Source organism: Pongo abelii, chromosome 3, assembly GCF_028885655.2.
Source record: "Pongo abelii isolate AG06213 chromosome 3, NHGRI_mPonAbe1-v2.0_pri, whole genome shotgun sequence".
NCBI lineage: Eukaryota > Metazoa > Chordata > Mammalia > Primates > Hominidae > Pongo > Pongo abelii.
Genome location: NC_071988.2, coordinates 96,186,405 through 96,213,821, shown reverse-complemented (window position 1 = coordinate 96,213,821; position 27,417 = coordinate 96,186,405). Strand labels below are relative to the sequence as shown.

Below are 27,417 nucleotides of genomic sequence, written 5' to 3'. Positions count from 1 at the left end.
AGTGAAAGACCGGTGGACACATAGATTTTACAGACAAAAGAGAATATCCACTTTGCAACAAGCACAGTAACTATAATTTTAAAGTTTGCATATGCAAGAACTGATGATGTTTTGAATATTACTTGTTTTGCAATGTCAGTTAATCCCTCAAGCATGTACTGAGCACCAAATTGTTCATAGCACCATTCAATGTTGTTCAGGGAGTCAAACACACACTGTAGTCATAGTTTTCATCCTTGAAAAGATCTGATTTAATAAAACAAAATGACCCAAATTTAACACATCACGTCTTTCTCTCTTCCTTTAAGAGCCAAACAAAAGCCAAAAAATGAAAATCAATCAAAACTCTTCTTCTGCACAGCCAATTTTGCATGGCTGCTACCACCATCTGCTTCCCCTCCCACTGGGCAGCTCCACCCCTGGGACCCAGCTGGCAACATATGGCAACTAGCCCATCTAGCTCATTTCTACAGTAATGCTGAAGCCCATCAGTTCTTCCCCAACTCTGTGTTTCTACTAATTCAGGTAGGATGGGCATTGTGAAAAGAACACTTGGCTTCGGATCTGTCAGGGGAACTGGATTTCAATCCTGGTCTGGTCACTCAAGTGAGTATTTGAGTCAGTCACTTAGTCTCTCTGGACTTGTTTTGTCACCTGTAAAACAGATACTGCTGAGCTCATGCCACTGGAACATTCTGAGGATCAGATGAGGGCTACCTGTGTCAGTCGCTAGCCCAATTCTTGGAACATACATATTCTCAGTACGCCTCATACGACCATGAACCTCATGTCTTCTGTAAAGGATAATTGTAATAAATAATTACCATAGTATGAAAAGCCAAAAGGACCTGAGAGACTGCTTCTCTTGTATTCAGTTTACAACCAAGAGCCTTTTAAGTTAGAGTAGTTAAGTGACGTGCCTACTATCAGTGCATGACAATGACAAACCAGAAAACAGTTATAAACTGGCATACATGGTTCCAAATCTGAACTCCCTGCAACTTGACATACATATTCCCACCAGTTGAATAGTTTTAAAATATGATTCTCAATATGTTCTTCCCCTGATCAAAAGCCTTTGGTGACTATAAATGGCCTAGAAAGTAAACCAATTGTCTTAGGCTGATCCCTAGGGTTCTCTAATGCTTGTCCTGAAGTCATCCTTCCTACATCTACAGTGTCTCCCTCCATGTAGCTTGGGACCCAAACTAGGTTACTCACTATGCCATGTGCCATGTGCACACTACATTGTAATGTCCATGAATGAAGTGACTGTATTACTCATGGCTATATCCCTAGTATTTAACCAGATGCCTGGCTCATAGTAGAAGCTCAATAAATATTTGTTGAAGATGATGGGCATTCTTCAATATGATAAATAAAATAATAACAATGATAATCACACCAGCAGAATAGTAATAACAGTAAATAATAGTAAAGTAGCAACCATAGCCATTGATTGAGCTATTGCTCAATAGCCATATGCTATAAATTTATTATCTTACCTGAACCTTCCAATAACCCCATTATGTGAATACTATCCCTATCCCATTTTACTGATGATAGGATTAAGGCTCAGGGAGATCTAATAACTTCCCTAATATTGGTTGATTGGCTCTTTTATTCATGTATTTAACAAATGTTATTGAAGGTCTACCATGTGTTGGGCTCTGTTCTAGCGGTTCGGGGTGTAGCCCATATCTTCCTATTTGCAAACAAGGTCCTTGCTTTCATGGTGGCATGAAAACAGACACTGACTCTGTCTAGTGGCAGAAAACAGACACTAACTTATCAAATAAATCAGATGATGTCAGAAAATGGTTAAGTAAAAAGAAAAATTAAGTAGGGAAAGGGATCAGTAGTGATGGGGTTTACTATTTCAGATGGGGGAGTGAGTAAAGGCTTGCTGAGGAGGTGAGAGGTAAACAGAATCCTGACTGATGAAAAGGAGGGAGCCTTTGAAGATCTGGAGGGAGAATGTTCTAGATAGGGGGGATGGTAAGTGCAAAATCCCTGAGACAGGAGTATCTCTGATATGTTCAAGAAGCAGTAAGACTGCCAGTGTGTCTGAGGGTGAGAGTGGAAGAGGTGAGGGTAGAGGTCCTATGACCTGCTGAGCTTTGTAGGCATGGTACAGACTTTGGCTTTTACTCTGATTCAGAGCGGGGAGTGATTGAAATGTGAGAGCGGACGAATAGTGGAGTCTGTTCTGAGTTTTGAAAAGATCTTCCCGACAAGGGTGCAGTGAATAGTGAGATCAGTTGCAGGAATATTAAAGTGACACATTTGAAAGATGACAGAGGAATGGGAGGCGATCAGCCCAGATCTCATCGACTGGATATACAGTATGTGAGAAAGAAAGGAGTCTAGGATTACTTTGAGGGTTTGGCCTGAAGAATTGAAAGAAGACAGGAAATGATCAAGGGGCACAGGCTGAGAGTTGAGGAAATCAATAATTCGCCTTAGACATATTAAGTGTGAGATGCCTATGAGCCACCCAGTGGAGATGATGAATTGGCTGACAGCTGGCTATACATGTCTATAGTTCAGTGAAGCAAAACAGGGGGAGAATTTTACATCTCAGTGTTATCAGCACACAGATGACACTGAAAGTCATGAGTCATCCATGCAGAAGTGACAGTGGAGAGATCAGGGAGAGAGGAGGCCTGAGGTGCTCAACCTGGATAATGGAGGAAAATGAGGAAGTGAAGTGAGACAGCAGAGACAGAAGGTAGTGAAAATGCACACTCTGAACGTCGAGCAGAGCCAGTGCTTTAACGATGAGGGCAGTGATCATCTGAGTCAGACACTACTGGCAGGTCAGGTCAAACCAGGTCTAAGCACCAGAGAATACAAGAGCAGGGAGGCAGAATGGTGGAAGGGCTGAAAAACTACCTATTGGGTACTGTGATCACTACCTGGGTGATGGGATCAATTGTACCCCAAACCTCAGCATCACGCAATATACCCACGTAACAAACCTGTGCATGTACCCACTTATCTAAATAAAAGCTGAAATGACAAACAAACAAAAAAAAGGTCTAAGAATTTACTCTTAGACCTGGCAATGTGGAGGGCACTGGATTATTCAACAAGAGCAGTTTAAGTGCTTACAACTTCTGAGTGGATTCTGAATGCAAGTGTGTCCACCCTTAATGATCGTGCTCTTGGTTCCCTGCCTTTGTAAATGAGCACCTGAAACTCCCTTTGCCCAAATCCCCTTCATCTCTCTTTAGGCTCAAATTTCCTTTATTTCCTGCAACTCAGCTCCCTGCTCTCTCCATCACGGAGCCCTTCCTTAACATCTATAGTCAAATTTAACTCCCATAATATTCACCTTGTTTCAGAATTATTCACTGGTGACTGTGTTTAGATATTTGTCGAGTGGGTGAATCCTTGGATTAATAGAAACATACTACGTGAACCCACACAGAATAAGACAAAATGCTATGCAAAATGTGGTGTTATTACTGCCACTACAAAGGCAGCAAAAAGAATCTCTAAATAAGAGCATCCCAAAATAGTAACCTGAAGCACAAACCCACAGAATGTTGCTTTGTCTGCTAGCTAATAAAGGAGCAGTGCAGCAATTCAGAGTGGTGAGAGAGGACTTGACTTGACTTAGAGCTCTGGGCCCTGGGCGCAGGGCCCAATGCTGCCACTGGGCCATGTGATCTTGGGTGAGGCACTTCAAACTTCTGGGACATAGTTTCTTCACCTTTGAAGTGAGCAGGTTCTATCACATCATCCCAAAGATCCTTCTGCCTACTAGGTTCATTCTCATATTAGAAACTAAGTACTGATATTAAGCGTTACTTGTCCTGTGTCCTTTCTCTCTACTTAAACTATAAAATCTCAAAGGATAGGTCTCATACTTGTTTTCGTGAAGAAGAGGGTCTTGGTAGATGTAATCTAAATATTTTTTGATTTAGTAGGTCATAAGGATACATACTCTTTGGTCTGTGAAATGTGTACTGGTCAGTGATGTCCCTCTAACCTGCCACACCTCTCTTCCCCAGTCATTTAAGCATTCTGTCATTTATTCTGAGTTTCTGCTGTATGCAATATTCCCATGAACTTCAAGGTTTATGAGCCGACTGCCACCAATTTGGGGCCTCTTGACCCTGCTGGCCTAGAGTTGAGGAAATCAAGACATAGAGCCTAAAATCAAGCCAAGATGTTAGAACAGAACTGTCTCGAATAACCCAGCCCATAAAACTAAGGTACTTCTAGGAAGGAGTAGATGTGTCTGTTTAGAGATTCATGTATGCTAAGCTTAGATTTTGTGCTCAGGAATATTAATCTGCTATGTCTAAAGTATCCTGAAGGGGACAGAAAGTGAAGAGAGAGTGGCTGGTTAAAAACTGAAAAAGTTGTATAGATAAGTGGTGGTGAGGGCCTGAAATACGAAAGAAAAAAGATGGGGTCACTGTATTTTGATGATCCCTTTGTTTAAGATGGTTCTTAAGATATCGCATCAAAGTCAACACCCACTCTGCTCCAGGGACCAATGTCAGAGATGTTATCTTCATGCTGGGAACCTGGGGTGCAGGGGTTGGGAGAGAGACAGACTGAAGATACACATTCAAGCTCAATGTTTTAAGTGCTGGCCTGGAGGTATAAAAAGGGTGCTAATGGGGTGATGGGCTGCACAGAGGAGTCAATAGATTTCCTCCCTTCACTTCTGCAGATCCACTCTCCCCCTTCTCTGTGTGGTTCTCTGACCAGCCCTCTAGGAGGCCAACCTGCATGGACCACACCAGTGGGTCCCGTTGTTCTTGGCTTCTGGCTGCATATCAGAGGAGCAGGGAGAGGGAGGGCAGAGCAGTCATTCCCTTCACTCCAGGGAGGTTAACCTTGAGATCGTTGTGTCCCTCAGCCAAGAGTCACTGCTCCTGATGGCGTGGTCAACTCTACTGGGCCTCTCCTTCTGGGTTCTGGTTACTACTCCCTCCTTTCCTCCTAGGTCTGGCCTGTAACAGCCCTGTTATTGTGACCCCCTATGGTTCTCCCATTCCCCAGCCAGACCTTTGTCATTAGTTCCTTTATCCCAGTCTAAGTGTCTGTCTTTTTCTCGTTGATATCCTCAATGATATACTGGACCTTTGAAATAAAAATGTGCAATTCTCTGGGACTTCTTCCCTTACTAAATTGTGAGCTCTTCCATGAGGAAACACGTCTTCGTTAATCTTAGTTCTATCTCTTCCTACCTCCGCTGTCAAGCAGTTTCCATTCATGATGGATGTATATCAATTGTTTGTTAAAAGTTGTGATTCTCTCCTCAGTGATGGCCATTCCTTTGACCCCAACTGACCATGCAGGGTTCTGTCTGGAAATGACCTTCTCAGTCTACACCTCTCACAGGACCACCCAGGGGAGGGGCTGCAGCTCCATTTTGCCCTCTAACTTCTGGCTCATCTAAAATGAGCTCATCTCACTCTTTCTCAGCTAAGTGGCGAAATGCTCCCATGAAAGCCTCTTCCTGCCCAGTACCCTAAATTGTACAGTCTTCACATCAATGTCAGATGCAGATGACCTCAGAAAGAGCCCTTGATTTCTCTCCACCATAATTTCCAAGATTACAAAACAAAGATAAAAATAATACTAACTTCATAGGATTATTGGGAAAATAAAAACAGATGTGTCATCTTGTAAAATTTATTGTCTTTCCCTTGAAATACATCAGTGACTATAAAGAATAAGTAAGTTTTCTCCACTCCTACTCTACTTTGACTAGTTTCCAAAAGGGAGACACTACTTTAAAACACTGAGCAGAATAATAATAACATGACATTTCCTGAGCATTTACTCCCTGCCAGGAACTGTTCTAAGTGCTTTATGTCATTTCAGTTAATCTCCACAAGAACTGTGTGCAGTAGCAACTGTTTTATCCCATTTTACAGATGCGGAAAAATAAAGGCACAAAGAGGTGAAGTAACTTTGTTACCTGACCTTAGGGTAACCTTTGTTCACCTGACCTTAGGGTCAGGAGCCAGAGTTGAAACCTAGGAAGCTTGGCCAAAGTCATGCCGTTAATCCCTTTGCTATCTGGTCTCATGTGCTTACATTCCCTGTAGCATCATTATGACTTGTGAAAACAGGTCATAAAGGTGCAATTGGCCACAGTGAATCATGAAAATTGTTGAGTGACTAAAAATAAAGTTTGAACTCTTGTGGAAATTCTTGTGAATTATAATTCAACTTAGGTATTACACTCCAAAATTCAAATTTTCCATTGTGTTTGGTTCACTGAACTGCATTCTTAATGTGAGGATGTAGTAAAGAAAACTAGTGGACTGGATAGAGACTCACCTGAACTTAATGCATGTTCTACTTCCTGCATGATCACCCTGGGAAAGGTGGTGGTGGTCTCCATGTCTATGAGCTCACACATCACTTTGCCTGACACAGTTGTTGGGGGTGTTTTCTCCTGGGGCACTGGCTCAGCTGTGGCATGTGAAGTGGGTGTGTGGTCAGAGCTGGACTCTTCTGTCGGGGACTCTGGTGCAGTTGGAGCTCCAGTGGGTTGGGTGCTGGTCACAGTGGAGCTGTGGTTGGTAGTAACGGAGACAGAAAAGACCTCAGGTGGTGAGGTTGATAGGGATGAGGGTGATGAGGCTGGAGCTTGAGGGGAGATGAGTGTGGGAGGCTCAGCAGCAGACTGCGACAGTGTAGCTGCCACGCCTGCTTCAGGAGTGCCCAAGCTGTGTTCCTCCAACGTGGTTGTTAAGTGGACTCCACCGCTTGTTGATGAGAACCCAGGAGGTGAGGGGTCTGTGTTTGTGCCTTCCCAATTTGAACCTGGGCTGGTGATCTCTTCTTCTCTGGACTCTACGGAAATGTTCTTAGGAAGCAGAGATGTTGGGGCTGATGCTGTAACTGGGAGCACCGAGTTGTTGTGAGTGCCGTTGGATGGGGAGGCAGTGTCTGCATCAGTGTTTTGTGGAGAGCTAGTCCAGATGGTGGTCGGTGGCATAATGTTTGTCGGAAGAGAAACGGACAAAGGAGCTGATGTAGGCAGACTCTGTACCCTCCATCCTGTGGAAAAGCCAGTACAAAAGTGGTTAATATGTGAAAACACGGTAATATGTGAAATAGAGGCAAGGCTCTTACCCCACAGCTGTTTTACAGCATTTTCACAGGTATTTCTCATTTTGCATTGTGCCCTCCCCAGTTGTGAAGGCAACTTTTAACGGATTTTCTTCCCACCAACTGCTCTACAAATCTCAGTAGGAACTTGCCCAAAACTCAGTAAGAACAATTAGTAGGACTGTCAACTTAAGACTAGCCAATGCATGGTATGAACTAATCTTGTCCCCAACTTGCTTAAAATCATGTCCTTAGAGAGTAAGACCCCCTGGGGAACTGATTTATGGGAACTTGGCTGGACTGCCGAGCAGCCAACTCCACAGCTCCTGTAGGAACGCTGGGAGTGTGGACATTGGGAGTGGGGAAGGAGTGGTTGGTGATGAATGTGGTCACTGGCAGGAGGGGGCTTCAGTCTCGTTCCGTCTCACAGCTGAGGAGCTCATTGATTGTCTGTTCCATGTCTTGAGGGCTATCCATTCTGCACCTATGCACAGGTATATTAGGGATATGGACCTGCTGGCTGGGATGAATAAATACGTGAACACATTTCCTGCAGAGAAAGAAAAAGGGAGAGATCCCAGAATAAAAGCTAGAAAGAGAAATCTGAGGTTTGGAAATATTTTCTGAGACTGGAACCCTGTTGACTGAAATTCCAGCCTGGAGTCCTTACCATCATATCACTTGCCAAATGCACTCCTTCATATGTTGTAAAATTTACAGCTAGTTTCCATTCTTCCTTTCTCCTTCCCTGCACTTACTCATTTGGTTTCATTCATTGACTCATTCAATGATTATGTAATAAAGGGCTTTTATGTGCCAGTACTCTCCTGGACATGGGGTTCATGGTTTCACTTTTAGGTAACACATCTCTTGATTGCCTCCCCATACCCCCTTGTCATTCCCTGATTAGTTTTTCCCCCAGTCATTTGCATCTCAGTAGATGGGACCCCCATTCACCCAGTTGCTCAGTTAAAAACCAAGATGTCACCCTTCATGCATTTCTTTCCCTCACATCCCACATCAAATCCATTAGTGAGTCAGGATGAGTCTACCTTGCAAATATAATCCTGATTCAACCACTTGTCACTATCTCCCCTATTATTGCAACATCCCCTGAGCCATTATAGTCACTAGCCTGGATGACTGCTGATTAGTTTGGATGTGCCCTCCAAATCTCAGGTTGAGATGTAAATGCCAGTGTTGGAAGTGGGGCCTGGTGGGGGCTGTTTTGGTCATGGGGGCTGATCCCTCAAGGTTTGGTGCTATCCTCATGGTAGTGAGTGAGTTCTCTCAGGATCTGGCTGTTTAAAAGCATGTGGAACCTCCCACCTACACTCTCTTGCTCCCACTCTCACCGTGAGATGTGCCTGCTCCCACTTCCCCTTCCACCATAGGTAAAGCTCCCTGAGGGCATCCCAGAAGCTGAGTAGATGCTGGTGCTGTGCTTGTACAGCCTGCAGAACTATGAGCCAATCAAATCTTTTTTCTTTATAAATTACCCGGCCTCAGGTATTCCTTTATAGCAATGCAAACACAACTGCAATAGTCTCTTAATTAGTCTTCTAGCCCCCTGGTTTCCTCCCTTTTAATGTGCTTTCCATTTAGCAGCCAGCATGATCTTTTACAGCAGTAAATCAGCTCATGTCCTTTCACTGATCAAAACCCTCCAAAGGTGTTCTGTTGTACTTAGAACAAAATCCAGAATTGCTTCCCTATGTAATCTCATGTTCTAGTCATCACTTTGATTGGTCTTTAATCAAATGTCACCTCTTCCTCAAAGGAGTCTTCCCAGACAAGTCTAACTAATTCTTTTCTACTCTAGCCTGTTGTCTATTTAAAAAAAATTTTTTTAAATTTTTTATTGTGGTAAAGTATGCTAACACTTTACTATTACAACCAATTTTAAGTGTACAGTTCAATGGCAGTAACTATATACATATTGTGCAACCATCATTATTCATCTGCAGAACTTTTTCATTTTCCCAAACTCAAACTCTGTGCCTATTAAACAACTCCCTTTTCCCCATGGAATGGCATAAAAACGACCAACCATTCTACACTCTACTGTCTCTATGAATTGGATTGCTCTAAGTATCTCCCATAAGTAGAATCATACAATATTTGTCCTTTTATGACTGGCTTATTTCACTTAGCAAAATGACTTCAAGTTTCATCCATGTGATAGCATATGGCAGAATTTACTTCCTTTTTAAGGCTGAATAATATTCCACTGTATGTATGTATCACATTTTGTTTATCCATTCATACACTGATAGATACTTGGGCTGTTTCCATCTTTGGGCTACTGTGAATATTGTTGCCATGAACGTGGATGAACAAATATCTGTTTGAGTCCTTGCTGTCCGTTCTTTTGGGCATATTCCCAGAAGTGGAATTAATGAATCATATGGTAATTTTTTGCTTAATTTTTTGAGGAAATGCCATACCCTTTGCTCATTTTTGTCTTTCACAATAACAGAACTGTTTTCCTGAAATTACATATTTATTTATTCACTTGTTTATTGTCTCTTTCTTCTACTAGAATAGAAGCTCAATGAGGGCACAGTGACCTGGTCTTACTCATTGCTGTTTCCCCTGAGCCTAGGACAGCATTAGGACAGCATTAGGTAAGTGCTTAATAAGGACTTGCGGGAGAAATGAAGAAAGAGTAGAAAGATGAATTAACCCAAGAACCTTATTCATGAATACTCCAACATCTCTCCACTCTTTTCCACATCACTTTAGTTATGGCCACATCCATCATGGCTTCCTCAGAGAGGGCTGCCTATCTGGTATTATTTGAGGGCAAGATTCTTGCTTAAAGATCAGCTTCACTCATTTTAATTCCAATATAACATACGCCTATGACTGATGTCTAGTTAGGTCTTCAACTATTTAACTCTATGTACCCTGAGGATATTTCCTTGAAGGTGTCAAATAGGTAAAGGCCAACCATAATCAATATTCAAAAGGAATAGAACATGGCCTAGATGCCAGTCAGAGGAAGGGAGAAAAGACCAAAAGGGAAACATTCAGGTACCAGGCTAAAATCTGCTTACATCATCATTTGCCACTCGGCTGACTCAGGAGCTGATGGAAGGCTGTGCTATAGAGTTTATTCTGAATGTAACATTTGGATTGTCATCAAAATAATTGGCTTTATTTTATTTAAAAGGAGTTCATCAAGGCCATAAGCTTCAGGAGAGTTAATTTCCTGGTAAAGAGGAGGACAGACCTCCCAACTTAGGCCACATGCTATTCCATACTGTTATGGTGGTCTTTTGGCAGCTGTGAACTGTCAACAGTTTTAGGATGAATACAGATCAAGAAATCTTTGAAATATGGACAAAACAACAGTTGGGACAAATATTATTAAAACATGGGATCCTATCTATGACCTTTGGAGCTTACTGGCTTTGCATTCTGGCAGCTGTCATGGCTGATTGAAGATTCCAAGGGCAAAAAAAATGACACCATTTACCATTCATAGCATCATATAATAGATAGGCAGATGGAGGTAGAGAGAGCCTCAGTCTGTTAGTCGAGTCAAAGAGTCTTGTCAAGCCTTGATAAATGAGAAATCAGTCATCTACAAAGGAGAACCAATTCATTCATTCATTCATTCAAGAATTTATTGAGCTTTTCCCTCAGAGAGCTCATACTCAGCTTCCTGTAATATGAGATGATAAGTGCTATATAAAAGTAAAACCAAGTTGTAATGGAAACTCTGAGGAAAGATTAATAAATTCTGTGCTGATACCATGGAATGTAAAAATATACAAATGTCATTTTCGAATGACATTTAGAAAAGTCACAGAAGAGATGACATTTGAATTCGTCCTGAAAGAATAAGAATACACAAGATACCACTTAAGATATCTGATGTTCAGAATGACACTTGCGTTGTCGTTTCCAGTGGAGCTAAAAGCTGTACCATAGAAATCATTACAGCGCTGAAAATGACAAGCTCTGGGAATTGGTTTTGTTGCTGGAAATATCCATTTTTTTGTTTAATCTTACTAATACACTTTTACAATTCCTACCCTGCCTGCTTCCAAAGAGGACTGGAAGTGGTCATTCATTTCCCATAACTATCTACTGAGTACTTATTTAAAGAACTTTACAGCCAAGTTCAGGCAATTTCTGTTCCTATCAAACTAACAATGCATGAAATTGTATGACAATGTTGGTTATCTTCATTTGAACGAGGCTTTAGAAGCCTCTGCTTTGCCTTATTTGATGGTACATTCCATAATGCACTTACTCCTGGGGTAGGTCTTTTTCCAATACAAAGATAGCCAAGGCTAAAGCACCATGATGATCCTAGAGAATGCTTGCTGTGTTAATAGGCTAGGACTGCTGCAACTAAACACCATAGATTGGGTGGCTTAAACAACAGAAATTTAATTTTCACAGTTGTAAAGGCTGGGAAGCTCAAGATCAAAGTGCTGTCCGATTCAGTTTCTGGTGAGGGCCTACCCCCTGGCTTGAGGATGATCGCCTTCTATCTGTGTCCCCACATGACCTTTCCTTACATGGCATGCCAGTGAAGACCAGAGAGTAAGTTCTTTAATGTGCCCTTCGTATAAGGGCACTAATCCCATCATAAGGGCCCCACCCACATGACCTCATCTAACTTTAATTACCACCTAGAGGTCCCATTCTCAAATACCATCACACTGGGGGCTAAAGCTTTGACATTCAGAATCAGTGTAGAACTCGTGTCTCTGCAGGAATACCAAACTGCATAAGTCAAACCAGTAAGAAGGTACCCTTTCTCAGGATTTCAAGGAAATTTTAGAGCTAAGGAGGGCCTAACTAATGAGTGAGTTTAACCCTTACTTTGATAAATGAGGGAGCAGACACAGAGAGGGGAAGTGGTGTAACTGACCTTTCACTAAGAGGAAGAATTGGACAGTGTCTACCTGGAAAGAACTGTGCAGCAACAGAGTCAGAACTAGAACTCCTGCCCTGTGACCCCCACTGATACCTTGTGTCCCAGCCTCAAAAAGGCTGGAGGAACTTCCTTTAGCAACCACTACTACAGAGAATGCAATGAGGAGCCCATGTGAGACTGGGCAGCTGAAGAAGTTAAAAAAATGTATACAGTCCCACCAACAGTGTAAAAGTGTTCCTATTTATCCATATCCTCTCCAGCACCTGTTGTTTCCTGACTTTTTAATGATCGCCATTCTAACTGGTGTGAGATGCTATCTCATTGCAGTTTTGATTTGCATTTCTCTGATGGCCAGTGATGATGAGCATTTTTTCATGTGTCTGTTGGCTGCATAAATGTCTTCTTTTGAGAAGTGTCTGTTCATATCCTTTGCCCATTTTTTGATAGGGTTGCTTGATTTTTTCTTGTAAATTTGTTTAAGTTCTTTGTAGATTTTGGATATTAGCCCTTTGTCAGATGGGTAGATTGCAAAAATTTTCTCCCGTTCTGTAGGTTGCCTGTTCACTCTGATGGTAGTTTCTTTTGCTGTGCAGAAGCTCTTCAGTTTAATTAGATCCCATTTGTCAATTTTGGCTTTTGCTGCCATTGCTTTTGGTGTTTTAGTCATGAAGTTCTTGCCCATGCCTATGTCCTGAATGGTATTGCCTAGGTTTCCTTCTAGGGTTTTTATGGTTTTAGGTCTAACATTTAAGTTCAACCATTGTAGAAGACAATGTGGTGATTCCTCAAGGATCTAGAAGTAGGAAGACCAATTGACCCAGCCATCCCATTACTGGGTATATACCCAAAGGATTATGAATCATGCTGCTATAAAGACACACGCCATGTATGTTTATTGTGACACTATTCACAATAGCAAAGACTTGGAACCAACCCAAATGTCCATCAATGTTAGACTGGATTAAGAAAATGTGGCACAGATACACCATGGAATACTATGCAGCCATTAAAAAAAGATGAGTTCATGTCCTTTGTAGGGACATGGATGAAGCTGGAAACTATCATTCTGAGCAAACTATCACAAAGACAGAGAACCAAACTCTGCATGTTCTCACTCATAGGTGGGAATTGAACAATGAGAACACTTGGACACGGGATGGGGAACATCACACACCAGGGCCTGTCTTCAGTAGGGGGAGGGGAGAGGGATAGCATTAGGAGATATACCTAATGTAAATGACGAGTTAATGGGTGCAGCACACCAACATGGCACATGTATACATATGTAACAAACCTGCACATTGTGCACATGTACCCTAGAACTTAAAGTATAACAAAAAAAATTAAAAAGTCATGCCTCCATACACCTTCCCACCCAAAGCATAGCCACTTTTCTTTGAAGAAAAGAATTAGTGTTAGTATTTCCTGAGAAGATATGATGAAGAAACTGAACCCATTACTTTCTCAGTTAGAGGTGAATGAGCATTGTTTCAAAACACGGTGGCATTGCCAGAGATGGTGTGCCCTGCTGGGGCAGTGACAGGTCCACAGACGTGAAAGGGACAGATTCAGGGAAGGGCATCTCTTAGACTTAGCCCACGTGTGCAGTGTAAAAGCCTGATGACCAGTTCAATCTGGAATTCCTCCTTGTAAGTTTACAGATAGCAGTGGTTCCTGAAGTTTGGTCAGGTTCAAGCTTTTTTGTTGCAAGAATAGCTGATGGATTGTTGCTCTGAAGAAAACCAGATTCCTAGTTGGATAGAAAACTATTTGTTTCCATGTGTATTGTCCTCTATGGGGAAACCACTATTATAGTTTATATCTATTTGATATTTAAAAGAGCTAGTGTTTGGCTTGGTCCTCAGTTTCTAGACCTGCTAGGAGGGATGTGGGGGGCTGATTGTTGGGACATGCAGGCGAGTTCTTACAGTGCTGAGAGGAGGTAAAGGCATTGTAGTGTAGAGAGTCTGCCTTCTGTGCCTCCTGACCTGACTGGGTGTCAGGAATACGGGCAGTGAGTGCCCTGAACTCTGTCACCTTTTCCTGGATTCCATGAGCAACAACCTGAGCCTGAGGCAGAGTTGCAGACAGCCTGATTTTCTGTGTTGTTCACCTCTTCTTTTTTTCTGCCCCTGGCCATGTCTTTCCCTGCTCTCAGTTTGTCAAGCACGTGAGAAAACATGTGACAAAGCTTTGGCAAACTTGGTGAAACTTGATCAAAATGCTGTCAAGCCCTGTCCTGCTGCTGCCAAGTCAGCCGGGAGCATTGCCTGTGGTCGCCTGGCAGAGGCCCCACAGCTGCTGAAGGTCTGTGTGCTGAGTAATTGCTACCAGTTTCTCCACCTGTTACGGCCACCATAGTGAACTGCTGAAAAGGCCAGTGGGACTGTTTAATATATATATTAACAAGTGTACTGAGCACTTTACATGCATCATCTCATTTAATTGAAATATAGCCTCTGCGAGGTAGGCACCATTGTTATCTCGGTTTCACAGATGATAAGACAGAAGCTCAGAAAAATTCAGTAATTTCCCTAAGGTCACACTGCTAGTACACGGTACAGCTGAAGCTTGAATGCAACACTATTTAACTTTTAACCACCAGCTTTTTAAAGATTCTATAGTATTGAATTGGGAGATGCAAAGGTGTTTTTGAAGTCTGGGCTCCATGTTTGTGAGGCAGTCAGTAACCAGTTTGCTTCTATCTTCCCTAGTACATTCCCTAGTGTGGGCAACTAAGTGACTTTTAAAAAGTTATTAGACTGTATGAACCCTTCCCCTTCCCTTTAATCTGATCACAGGATTCCTACTGTCTTTGGGATAAAACCTGAGCTCCTTGGCACAAGACATGCCACCTTTCATAGTCTCTCCAGTTTACCCCTCATGAGCACTGCAGTCTTGTCAGTCTGAATCACTGTAAGCTCCTGAAGTATCCCATGGCCATCTGCCTCCCTGCCTTTGCACTGCTGCTCTTTCTACCCTGACTCTGCTCTCCATGTCTCTCCTCTTGCCATCCCAGCTCTGAGAAATCCAGAGTCTTACCTTCTGTATGAAATATTCTCCAACTTGATAGACCCTTGCTCCTGTGTGCAGCCACCTCACTTCACACAGACTCTAATGGCAGCACACATTATATTGAGCCATAGTCTTTCTCCACGCTTGTCCCCCTTCAGGCTAGGAGCCGTGATAATAAAAACTAAACTTGTTCTTTGTGTCTTAGTGCCTGGCACAGAGAAAGTGCTCAATAAATATTCATTGAGTAGAAACATGGATTTTCTACCCTTTGAAAACAGAAATGTTCTCTGGCTTATATGCTGAGTCATGATAGCAGAAATGTATCCTCCCTGTGATTTGTCTGTAAGCTCCATAAAAATGACCTGTTAACACAAAAATGTGGATGGGCCTCCAGACAGACTTTTATTATATTTGTTTGCTTGTTTTTACTTTGGAGACTGCAGGGATTTCCTTTCTTTATGCATGATCTAGACCAAGGTCACCAGCTTTTGGTGACCACCTATCAGTTGGGGCAAACACAGGCTAGTTTTAACATCTTCACATTGAATGAATTGAATTTCAGCAGGTATTTAAAAGAGAGAGCGAGAATGTTAAAATGATAATTATTTATTTACATTGTAAAGCTAGGTTTCAGTGTGTTTTAGGTTGAGCCACTGTTAGGGACCAACAAAAGTTTTGCACCTACAAAGTTTCCCATGTTGTCTTTGGTGGGCTCTGCTGAGGGCACCCAATGCTCCAGAAGGCTCATCTAACATCTGCAAAACCATTCCTAATTAGAGTGTGGTCCGACCATATGGTATTTGAAAGCTATCATATGTCAAAACAGAATGTGTATGCCCCAAAACCATCAAACTGTGTCTAAGAAGATACTTGCTTGAAGTAGGAAAGCCATATTCTCTTATTTTGCTTATGGAAATGAGACATAATTCAATCCAAAAAGAGGAAAGAGCTTCTGTTTTCTAGCCACTGAATCACAACCTGCAGACCTGGTGAATGACTCAATTTCTCCATCCATAAAATCAGTTCTAATGATATCAGCAGGCTCCCCATGGTGCTGTGAATTCTAATGAAAGAATAACATTTGTGAAGAATGCCGTACTTCCTGGGAGAAAAATATGCCATTTTTCTTTTTTTTTTTTTTTCCTTAGATGCAACATCTGTCTTTATCAGTTCCTTAAACTTACTGCTTCTAGCTTGGGAGGGACTATAGTTGTCACACCAGAAGGAAGCCGAGCTGAGCAAGGACACCAACAAATGCCTGAAATCCCAAATGCTCTGTATTGGGGTTTCTCAGGGTGGGGCCATGGAGAGAAAGAGAGACAATGCAGGAGGGCAAGTAGCTTCTCTTCCATCACTTTGTGGTTGAAGGTGGATATGGGCATGGGTGGTGGGGAGTGGGAAGGAGACTTTCTGAAGGACAACATCAGGTCCTCTGGTTCTTTCCTTTCATAGACCCAGTCCCAACATTTGTGGGGCCCAGGGCAAGAGTACACACAAAGGCCCACACAAAGCATGTCTAAATATGTAACTTACAAATTAAGATGTGCCTAAGGCTCAGCCTGTGCTCCATCCTGGGCCCTGCAGCCCACTCCCAGGGTAACCCTCTGCAGACCCAAGACTAATGGGACAAGGGATCTGCTGGGGCAGTGTAGGCCAAAGCTGGGGCTGGGTCCACCAGAGGCCAAGTTGGAGACTGACCTGGACATGCTTCCTGGGTAGCTTTGGTGGCAGTCTCCCTTCTCTATGCCTCACTTTTCTGCCAGAATTTTCAGGCATTTCCAAGCAGAAGGGAGGGAGAGAACTCAGGCATCACTTTGAATGTTTTGCCAGTGACCAGCTTTAAACAAAGACAGATACTCTGATTCTCTAGAGCCAAGGTGGTGATTCACTCCTTCCTACCCTCACTGCTGTGCCTGCAGGTCACACACACTGGCCTGGGAGACCAGTTTACTCCCTGTATCCTTCTCTTGTTTGCTCAATCATTCACTGAAATTTTAAAAAAAAAATTCTCATGGGACTAAAAAGATAAAAAGTCTTTGAGTTTGGGTGTTTGTAAAATTCAGACATCTGTTGCCTAGTCGAGGGGTGGCATACCCTTCTACCTACCTCCTATAAGCACAAACTGCTATCAAGTCATTTCTCAAACCCTGCAGCCCCTGGCAACAATCAGAATTTAACAAAGCCCAAATATTGCCTTGTTTTGATTCTGAACCTCTTTCTTCAGAGGATCTTTTCTAGGCTGAGAATTGCCCAAATGACTGAGGCTGCTCTTGTAGCCTAATGCTCTTGTAGCCACTTGTCCACTTCTTTTCCTGATGTCTCTACCTCAGCTAATTGCACCATCCATGACTCCTTGTTCCTCAGAGAGCTGGAGCCCTTTAAGTGGTCAGCTCCACGGCACTTTGCCTTTGAAAGGACAGTTCTCAGCGGCATCCCAGGCTAATGCATCCTGGCCTTCTTTTTGGTGAATCAGTAGGCAATTTGACTGATTACAGGATAATGTTCATGAAATGCAACCAGGCTTTGTATTCTTGTTGGTTTCACTGCCAGAGTTCATTGCTGACCATCCAGGGAACAGGGAAGGGACAGAGATGGTTCCAGTGCAAACACATCTCCACAACTGGGAAAACGGCTCAAACTTAGAGGGTATTTCCTCTGATGGGGGAGAGGAAAGCAGGGGCTTTCTGAGAAGGCAAATAATCTGTAATATTGATGTGCCCCTTTCTCTTCTCTCTGCCACCATTTTCTTCTAAGGGTTTTCACCGAAGATGCCAGTCAGCATGAATGGGTATACTTCATGGTTTCTTTTCTTTATTTTTATTTACTATTAAAAATGAAATATAACTTGCATGCAGTAAAATGCAGATGTCTTAATTGTACAAAACAATGAATTTTTACATGTGTATACCTGTGCTACCACCACCAAGATCAAGATACGGAACCTTTTCAGCACCCGAGAACACCCCCTCATGTCCTCTCAACACTTAACTCTCCAAAGGTAATGCTTATTCTGATGGAACGTTATGACTTTTAACACAACAGATTAGGTTTTTCTGTATCTGAACTTCACATAAATGGAATTATGCAATATATTCTCTTTTGCCTCAATTCTTTCAGTCACTGTGAGACTCACCTCTGTTGCTATGTGTATTACTAACTCATCATTTATCATTGATAAATTGCACTCGGTTGTATGAATATATCTCAATTTTTTCCCATTCTACAAATGATGAGCATTTAGGCTGTTTTTGGTTCAGGGTTATTACAAACAAAGCTGCTTGCTTCATGGCTTCTTAGTAACCCTTTTCTAATGCTTATTACATGCCATATTCTGGATATTTTATGAGTAATAAGTCACCTAATCTTTACAATAAACCTATGGGAAATATTATTATATCTCCGTCTTACAAGAGCAAACTGAGGCACAAAGACATTAAATAACATCCCAAGATACACAGCTAGAAAGTAGTACACCTTGGACTAAGTAGTAGTATACCTTGAATTATCTCTTGCCCTCTTAACCACCAAGCCATACAGCTACCTGCAATGGTTAAAACTATAGGTCAAACCACTTATTAGCTTCGTGATCTTGGACAAGTTCATTAATCATTCTACTTCCTCATCTACTAACATGAAATAACAGTAATATCTCCATTCAAAGGGATATTTTAAGAATTAAATAAATAATCCATCTAAGGCAGATACGATTGCTTGGCTAATCCAACAGCCACTTCCAATCCATTTCCAAGCTAAATGCTCTTTTGTAGCCTTCTTTGCAACTAAGGGCGTCTACGTGCCCCAGTTCTGTGAAATGAGATTGATGGAACATATGCTATGAGACATCTGAAAAAGTGTTTGCCTCTTTATAAAAGCAATATATAAGAAAGGGAACTCTCTTGGTGACTATTCTTTCCTCCTCCTTCCTGTCCTTAACACAACTGTGTCTGGCACAGTGGCAGCCATCCTGTGAAGCCAAGGATGCCAGTAAACCCACTAAGAATGATGACAGTGAAAGGCAGAAGGAGACTTTCTCCTTGATGATATTGTTGATCCACCAGGCCAGGCCTTTGATGCCTATCTCCAGACTTCCTGTTAAATAAACACTATATACCTTGTGAGCTACGGCTCGGTTCATCAGGTTTCCCAAAACTTGCAATATAAATAAATGATAGGCCACGTAAAGAGCTAATCACAATGCCTAACACAAAGAGCTCAATAAATATGAGGCTACCATGTCAACCTCTGTCTAATTGGAACCTGGGCCCAAAGGCTCTCAACTCTTGTAATCTGCTAATGATTTTCTAAAAGTACTTTGCAGCCGCTATCAGAGGAAGGTGATTACTCCTCATGGCATCAGCTCTGAGCATCAGGAATGGAGTGCTTCCCACATCCTTCAACAAAGCGAGAGGCAGCTGGACCCGTCAGTGTCCCAGAGGTACTCTCCAAGCTGATGCCCAGGAAAGCCAAGCTGCTGCATGCACCCACAGATGCATCCAGAAAAAAAAAAGACAAAAACCCAGATAAATATGATTGTGTTTTTCCACCTTATTAAAAAAAAGTTCAGAAACTTCTGGGGCAGTTTTCAAAGTGAGTCATGATATGACATGCATCAGGCTGAATGGCTCCCGGAGGCAGAGGAAGCAGAGGAAGCAGCACTCAACAACAATCAGGGACCCACACTTTGTTTTTAGAAAACCTGGCCTGCCTTTATCAGTGCTTTGAGGCATAAGCTAGCACATGCTCATTAGAATGGCATCCTATTATACTATTTATTTTATGCATTGCTTAGTTTACTTTTTAAATATTCTTTTAGATTTTTATTTGTTTAAGTTCAATTCAACAACTATGTATAGAGTGCCTGCTGTGTGCAGGGAACCCAGGTATCTAAATTATATGGAGGAAGGCATACTGGAAAAACATATACATTTGTTTTATTAATATATTTCATAAAACCTTTCCATTGACTGTTGCAATTTGGTCCTATTTACACCTCACGGATTTTAATGCTTAATGTCTCCTGCACCTGACCTCTCTGAATAAAGGTCTCTGATAGTGGAATAGTCATGTTTTCTTTTCTACCACCTATTCTCCCCACCGATGGTCTGTTTTGTCAAGCATGCTGAAAGGAAAGGATTGGTAAGTAATTAAGTAATGCACCAATGTAAGGTTTTAATTAATGATGATGTCTGCCTTTCAGCTCCTTTTCTGCCTCGTAAACTGTCTTCTAAATAGCAGCTTTTAAAACTTAGAGTGTTGGGATGTAGTTCTTAGAATCTGAGGATCCTTGTGCTCTATAGACATCTAAATGAGAATGAAGTTGGTTGCTCCCTTGAGTGTACCAGGCTGGATGTACTGAGGCAGAGTTTGGATCTCTGAAGTCTCCATCTGGCTTTGTGGGTCTTTAGGTAAGCTGCCTCTTGTCTATGAGACCCAGTACCTCTGACAATTAACGCTCTTTCCCGTCAGGGACACTCTATGTTGTGTGGTCATTTTTAAAACTAGGATTGGGTGGAGGAAGGAGGCTGTTGATGGAACCACAATGTAGAGCAGGACCTAACTTATCACCAGAGACTCCAGGAGAGCCTTTGGGTTTTATTTTCTTATGGAATGTTTCCTAAGTCCTGATATATTGTCAAAGATAGGCAGGCAATCCGAGGGGAGTAGGAACTGTGTATTCATTCTTTCCCTGAATAAAGAAAGGGGGCTAGAGAATGGAAGTCAATTATTGGGAGATTAGTGTAACACATGCCTGCTTGTAGCTCACACCAAAATATGAATAGCATAAAGCTAAGCTGGGACAAATCTTATTTCCAGTTCAGATGTTATTAAGGTAACCTATTAATTTTGTAGGAATGAATACCCTCTGCAAAAAGTGTTCCTCATAATGAACTAAATCAGTTGAAATCAATGTGGGGAGCCATGCTTTATGTAAGAGATGTTGTGGGTAATGAATTTTAATTAAATACTTTAAGTGACAAGGGAAACTGGATGTTTGAAGAAACTCCATGGTGAATCCTCATTTTATGTAATTAATTACCTTCCAATTTGTCTCTTGTGCAAGAAGCTTTTAGACTTTTAATTTGCCTAAAAGTCCAGACTCTCCTATGCTTTTGTTACCTAACACATTCACTATTCCAGAAAGAGGCAGCTTGCTTTAACTACGGAGTTTGCATCTCTGCTGAAAATAACATAAATCACTACTTGGGTACACACAGCCACATAAACACCATCTTCGGTGTTTCATTTGTTAACCAACCTCCAACTGCTGCAACCGTCAGTATCTCTCAAACGCCTGCAGCATGGCCACCTCTGCTAAAGACAGTGTTTGCAACACCAACTGGGGAGTTGTCATTGGCACTGTGATTGGAGTACAGCATATTCTGATGAAAATCTGTGGGAACTATTAAAATGCTACTCTGCAACCATTTCTGACAGATGCTATTAAACACATCAATCTGGAAGGACAGACTCTGGCGACATGAGCTAACTTGGGTGAATTGCGGAAGCTGTATAAAAATTGGCTCTGTTGAGCTCAACTCAAAGAATAATTTTACGTTTGGTGCACTTATTTAGAATAAATCTATATGTGTCGCTGCTTAGAAAAAATATTCAAAAAATAACTCTGCCCATTTTAAACCTTATAAACCACTTTTTAATATATTCCTATGTTCCCTCTGGCAATGTTGGGATTATACAGTGACACCCCAAATATACACATGCTTCATCGGAGGCAGAGTCACCTCTGCTGCATGGCTTTATTTTAAAGGTGAGTCTCAAATCTGAATATCCAGCTTTATGTTCTCTCCTGCATTCCAGTCCTCTGTCTTTTGGGCTTTACATTCAAAGTCAGTAAGTCTAACATATCCGGATTATCTTTCCCTCATTACACCAGCTCCCTTATTTCTGTCATTATCCTGTACCTTATCCAAGTTCTAATTCAATGTCAAGCAGCTCACAAGAGGCAGAGCTGGGATTTGGGCTCAGACATGTCTGAAGATTCCAGTAATCCCTCAGGTCTTTTTGAAGGAGGAGCCTACTCCTATAAACATGATGCCCATTAAGGAAAGCACTTCATTTTCAGTGGGCTGAAATATTATCCACACATATACCCTTCTAAATGATCCATCAGAGAGAGAGAACTTCTTCTGTCCAGCCAAATGTGCACATTCTTCATATAGCTACCCAGAAGGAAATGGGTGTGTCATTCTTCAGACCATAGGATAGATGCCAACATGTCCCTTGGTAGAAACTACCTGCCAGCCAGACTATGGATACACCTTCTCTCTAGCTCAGAGGCTGCTTTTAACACGACAGGTTCTCATCTCACCCTAAAGGCACTTATCAGCTGTGAGTCAGGTCTCTGCAGGCGGAAGCATAAGCATGTCAGCCTGGTGTAGCTAGGGGGCTGTAATTGCATTCACTAATCTTCATCCAGAAAATCTACCTTTTATTAAGTCCTTATCAAATAGTTATATATAGAAAAGCCAAAATTATTTTTTGAAAAATCAGAAATAGCATTTCTATTTGCTATGTAATTGAATCAAAAGCATTTCAGCTTTGGCTCTTCTCTCTGGAATCTACCCTTTTGTTCACTAGCTAAGCAAGTATGAGCACCATATAAAAACTACAAGCAAACTTTCTGAAAGATGTAGAGAAAAGTAATTCTCCTTCCTATATATGACTGTACACACAATCTGGAAAGGAGTGGGTCTGGTAATAATTTTGATTTCTGTTTCACTGTAATAAAACAATCAATCAATCTACATAAAAACTACAGAGCACAGGGAGAACAGCAAAATTCCCTAAGAGAAAAGTGGTAAAATCTCCAGGAATTAGCAAGTCTGAATCTCTAGGCTCATTCTCAAATGAGCCCCAGATCCCATCATTCCAGCTGCACACAGGGCATTCATTTCTTCTTGGATGACATTTTATTACCAAATTCAATAGGTCAATCTACACTAAGCAACTCCCCACTGCCCACTTCCAAAATAATTTTCCTAAGTGCTCCCTGATTCTGCCAATAGCACCGGTCAGGTTTAATGTATTTGAAGAAAGTTTGATTTGTTCCTCGCTTTTCTTTTCTATGTCCTGTCAAACTCAATCCTCATTTATTCTTCAATTTAAAAAATTATTTAGAGGCCACTAGGTACCAGGTACCATGCTAACTGCTGGGAATGAAATAATGCGCAGAGTCACTGCCCTCACAGCACCAGTATTCAGTGGCGTGAGCCTCTACAGAGCAGGAAGTTAGAATGTGGTATCATTAGTGACAACACAGGGGCCTCTACAAGGACACTGGGGGGCAGGCCTACAACAGATGTGGGTCAGGGTGTCAGAGCAGACTTTCTAAGGGAAGTGACCTCTCAGATTGGATGGGAAAGATGAGTAAGAGTCAGTCCAGGAAGAATAGTGGTGTGGATGGAAGGGGGAATAACATTTCCAACTTTAAAAGCATTATGTCAAAAATCCCAGACATGAGAGCATATGAAGCCTTATGTCTGGGACCTAGGATGCAAAATGGAGAGGGATGAGCGACAAGGCTAAAAATATCATCCAGGACCAAATCATGTAGGACCTTGTAAGACACGTATGAGCTCTGAACTTTATCTCAGTGATTTTGAACCAAGGGGCGATGTGCTCAGCATGATGCTTTTGGAAGATCGCTCTGGTGAGGGCAGACAACTGATTGATGGAGGAGGACACATCTGAAGGCAGGAAAAGCTGCTAGGGGCTGCCGCAGAGAGGACACTGTCCTGGCCTAAGGTAGTAGCCACGGAGAAAAGTGAATGCACTCAGGATCTCTCTTGGTCTTGGCTTCTTCTTTAATGGCACTCTGAGTACTTCTCATAGGACCCATACAGAGTGAATGAATGCTTAAGAGGGCACAGAACATGTGTGAAACTCCGGAGCCAGACTACCCCGTTCAAACCCTGACCGGGCTCCTCACTAGCTCTCTCTTGTGTCTCAGTTTTCTCAAAAGTAAAGTAGGGACAATAATGATATACATTCCATAGTAAATACTCAGTAAATGGACAGTTAATACATGTAAACACTTAGAACAGTGCCAGGCACATGAAAATACTCAATAAATGTTAATTAGTAGTAAATGTGTTCAGGATTGTACCGTCATTTCCTTTGTCCACAATCTCACCACATCTCACTCAATCTACCCCATCATGGCCTCTTAAATCGCCTTTCTGCCTATTTGTACTCTGCCTAATTCTACTCTGCACATGACTTCTAGATTAATCTTAAAGACATCTTTCATAATGTCACTCTTTTTTCAGATCTTATAAGGCTCCCAATTAAGCCCCAAATCCTTAAGCCAACAATGCAAACACTTCCCCAGCCTGGTCATATTTAATCTTCTCTAACTGTATTTTACTTTACAGTTATATCCCAGGGTATGGCCTTTAGTTGACAAAAATTTAAATTTGTGAGGAGTTTTATATAATATCTGCTTTGGCCTATGATGCACGCACTCACATTTATGAGAGCTGTTTTGGATTGTGTGTACTTCCCAAGTAGCTGAGCGCCAGGAAACAACAGCCCTTATGAGGTCATCTTCCCAGTTTTGAAGTGTTCCCAGAATTTTTGGTTTTTAAGTTTATCGTAGTGACAATCTTATGCATCATTTACATTGCCATTTATTTATTTATTTATTTATTTATTTATTTATATTTTTTGAGACAGAGTCTTGCTGTGTCACCCAGGCTGGAGTGCACTGGTGTGATCTTAGCTCATTGCAACCTTTGCTTCCTGGGTTCAAGCAATTCTCCTGCCTCAGGACTGTAGGCATATGCCACCACACTTGGCTAATGTTTGTATTTTTAGTAGAGACAGGGTTTCACCATGTTGCCCAGGCTAGTCTTGAAATACTGACCTCAAGTTATCCACCTGCCTTGGCCTTCCAAAGTGCTGGGATTACAAGTGTGAGTCACCATGCCTGGCCAGCATTGTTTTTTAATTGATTTATTTAGCCTTTTGTGGCCTAAAAAAGGACAGCAAAGGTTTAAATTTATGGTATGCAGTAGCCGTAAATAAGCTGAGCAAAGACATTCAACCTTATTACAGAATAATTAATGAAGGGAAATTGCCTGGGAAGGCCATCCATGACGATGAATGTCATCTGCTGAAGCAACAGTGTCCATTTTAAGGCAATTTAGTGTTGTTTTAGTATAAGTGGCTTAATCTGGGGGCTCAGGATGCATCAGCATCTCTTGAAACTAATAGTAATTATGTTTTTGATTTTTAGGAATTTGCCTCTTGGGAGTTTTCAGGAAAAAATTACCCTTGCAAGCTGGTTTTCTTCAAAAGGCATTCTTTGCTCAATGTTCTTTCCCTCTACACATCACACGAATTCCTACTTCTTGGCCTTGGTAGTCTACTGTCCTCCACTTTAATTCCTTCCCTACATTTCTTCTGCCGTTTTATCAAAGCCTGATTCTATTGCTGGGTCCTCTGTGAAGTCTTTTGTAATAATTACACCTACATCAACCTTTCTCTTTTGTAAACTTCTATTGTCTGTTCCTTAGACTTTTATTTATATTTTTGAGGTATAATTGATGTATAATAAAGTACCTATTTAAAGTGTACAAAATGGATAAATGGATGAGATTTGACATATGTACCTACCTATGCACCACAATCAATAATTGACATATGCACCACAATCAATAATGAACAGACCCGTCACCTACAAAGGTTTTCTCATACCCCTTTGCAAACCCACTCTTCATGCCTAGCCCTGTCTCAGACAACCAGTTATCTGCTTTCTGTCATCAAAAATTAAAAATGGTCATATATTTCACTTCTTCATTTGTTATAAAATCATAATCCATTGTTATTCTTTTTGCCTGAAACACTCAATTATCTTTTAAAGACATGTAAAAAATAAGGGAAAATATTTTATTTTGATCTCCATATATACTTTCATTTCACTTCTCCTGGTGTATCAGTTATACATGGCTGCATAACAAATTATCCCAAATCTTAGTAGCTTAAAACAACATTTATTATTTCACAGGTTTTGTGGGTCAGGAATTTGAACTGGGAGCAGTTCAGCTGCATCCTCTCTTGGGGCCTCGCACAAAGCTGCAAACAAGGTGTAGCCAGGGCTTCAGTCATCTTTAGGCTCAACTGGGGAAGAAACTGCTACTAAGCTCATTCATATGGTGGTTGGCAGAATTCAGGCCCTGGTGACCTTTGAATGGAAGACCTCAGTTTCTTCATGGCTACTGGCCAGAGGCTACCCTCAGTTCTTTGCCACATAGGCTTCCGTACAGGGCAGTACACAAAATGGTAGATTGCTTCATCCAAGCAAGCAAGCAGGAAGAAACAGGGAAAGAGTTTAAGCAAAATGAAAGTCACAGTCTTTTATAACCTAATCTCAGAACTGACATCTTAACACTCTTGGCCTATTCTATTCATTAGAAATAAGTCTCTAGTCTATCTTACATACAAGGGAAGGGGATTACATCAGGAGGTGGGGATAATTAGAAGCTATTTAGAAGCTGTCTGCTACTTTGTTTTATTTGTATATATGTTATAATGCTCATAACACACTATTATTATTTTTATTTTGAAAAGATACTTTCTGGAGCACTTCATTCCTTTGTTTAGATCCAGATTTTCATCTGGTATCACTTTCCTTCTACCTGAAGAATTTCTTGCATTGCTTATCTGATAACTGCATTCTTTCAGATTGTGTATGTCTGAAAGAGACTTTGCCTTTGTTTTTAAAAATATATTCTTGCTGGGTATAGAATTCCAAATTGAATATTTGTTTCCTTTCAGTACTTTAAAGCTGCTTCTTCACTTTCTTCTCACTTGCACTGTTTCCATTGAGAACTCTGCTGTTATTTTTGTCTTTGTTGCTCTATACTAATTGTGGTTTTATTTCCCCTCTGGCTGATGTAAAGACTTCCCCTGCCCCACTGGCCTTAAAAAATTTCATTAAGATGTGCCTTGATGCAGTTTTCTTCATGTTTCTTTTATTTGAATTTGTTGAGTTTCTTGGATTTCTAAATTTATAGTTTTCATCAAATTTGAAAAAATGTAAGCCATTAGGTCTTCAAATATTTTCTCTGCACTGCCCCTTTCTTTGAAGACATGTGTACTAAGCCTCTTGAAGTTGTCCAACAACTCATTGCTGCTCTGTTATTTTATTTTTTGTTTTATTTTCTTTGTTTTATTTTGAAAATGTTCTACTACTTTGCCTTCAAATTTACTCATTTTTTATTAGGTGAGAGACACTGTGACGATGCTGCTGGGTGTTATGCCCACCTAATGAAGTATCCATAAAAACCCAAAAGGAACAGGTTTGAGGACCTTCCTGATAGCTGAACACAGGGAGGTCCCTGGAGGGTGGCTGCCAGAGAGGGCATGGAAGCTCCACATCCCTTCCTACACACTTT

At 41.4% G+C, this 27,417-nt stretch overlaps 1 protein-coding gene across 2 annotated transcripts in view; it reads right to left on the bottom strand.

Annotated features, from left to right (window-relative positions):
- Positions 1–27,417, bottom strand: part of PARM1 (prostate androgen-regulated mucin-like protein 1) — a 119,180-nt gene that overhangs the window by 30,345 nt on the left and 61,418 nt on the right. The window contains exons 1-2 of one of the 2 annotated variants that reach the window (XM_054553369.1): positions 7,760–7,843; positions 6,313–7,038 (exon numbers count right to left, since the gene is read on the bottom strand). In XM_054553369.1, coding sequence (XP_054409344.1) covers positions 6,313–6,976 — 664 coding nt within the window. In that variant the 5' untranslated portion in view covers positions 6,977–7,038; positions 7,760–7,843. 2 annotated transcript variants of the gene reach the window in all.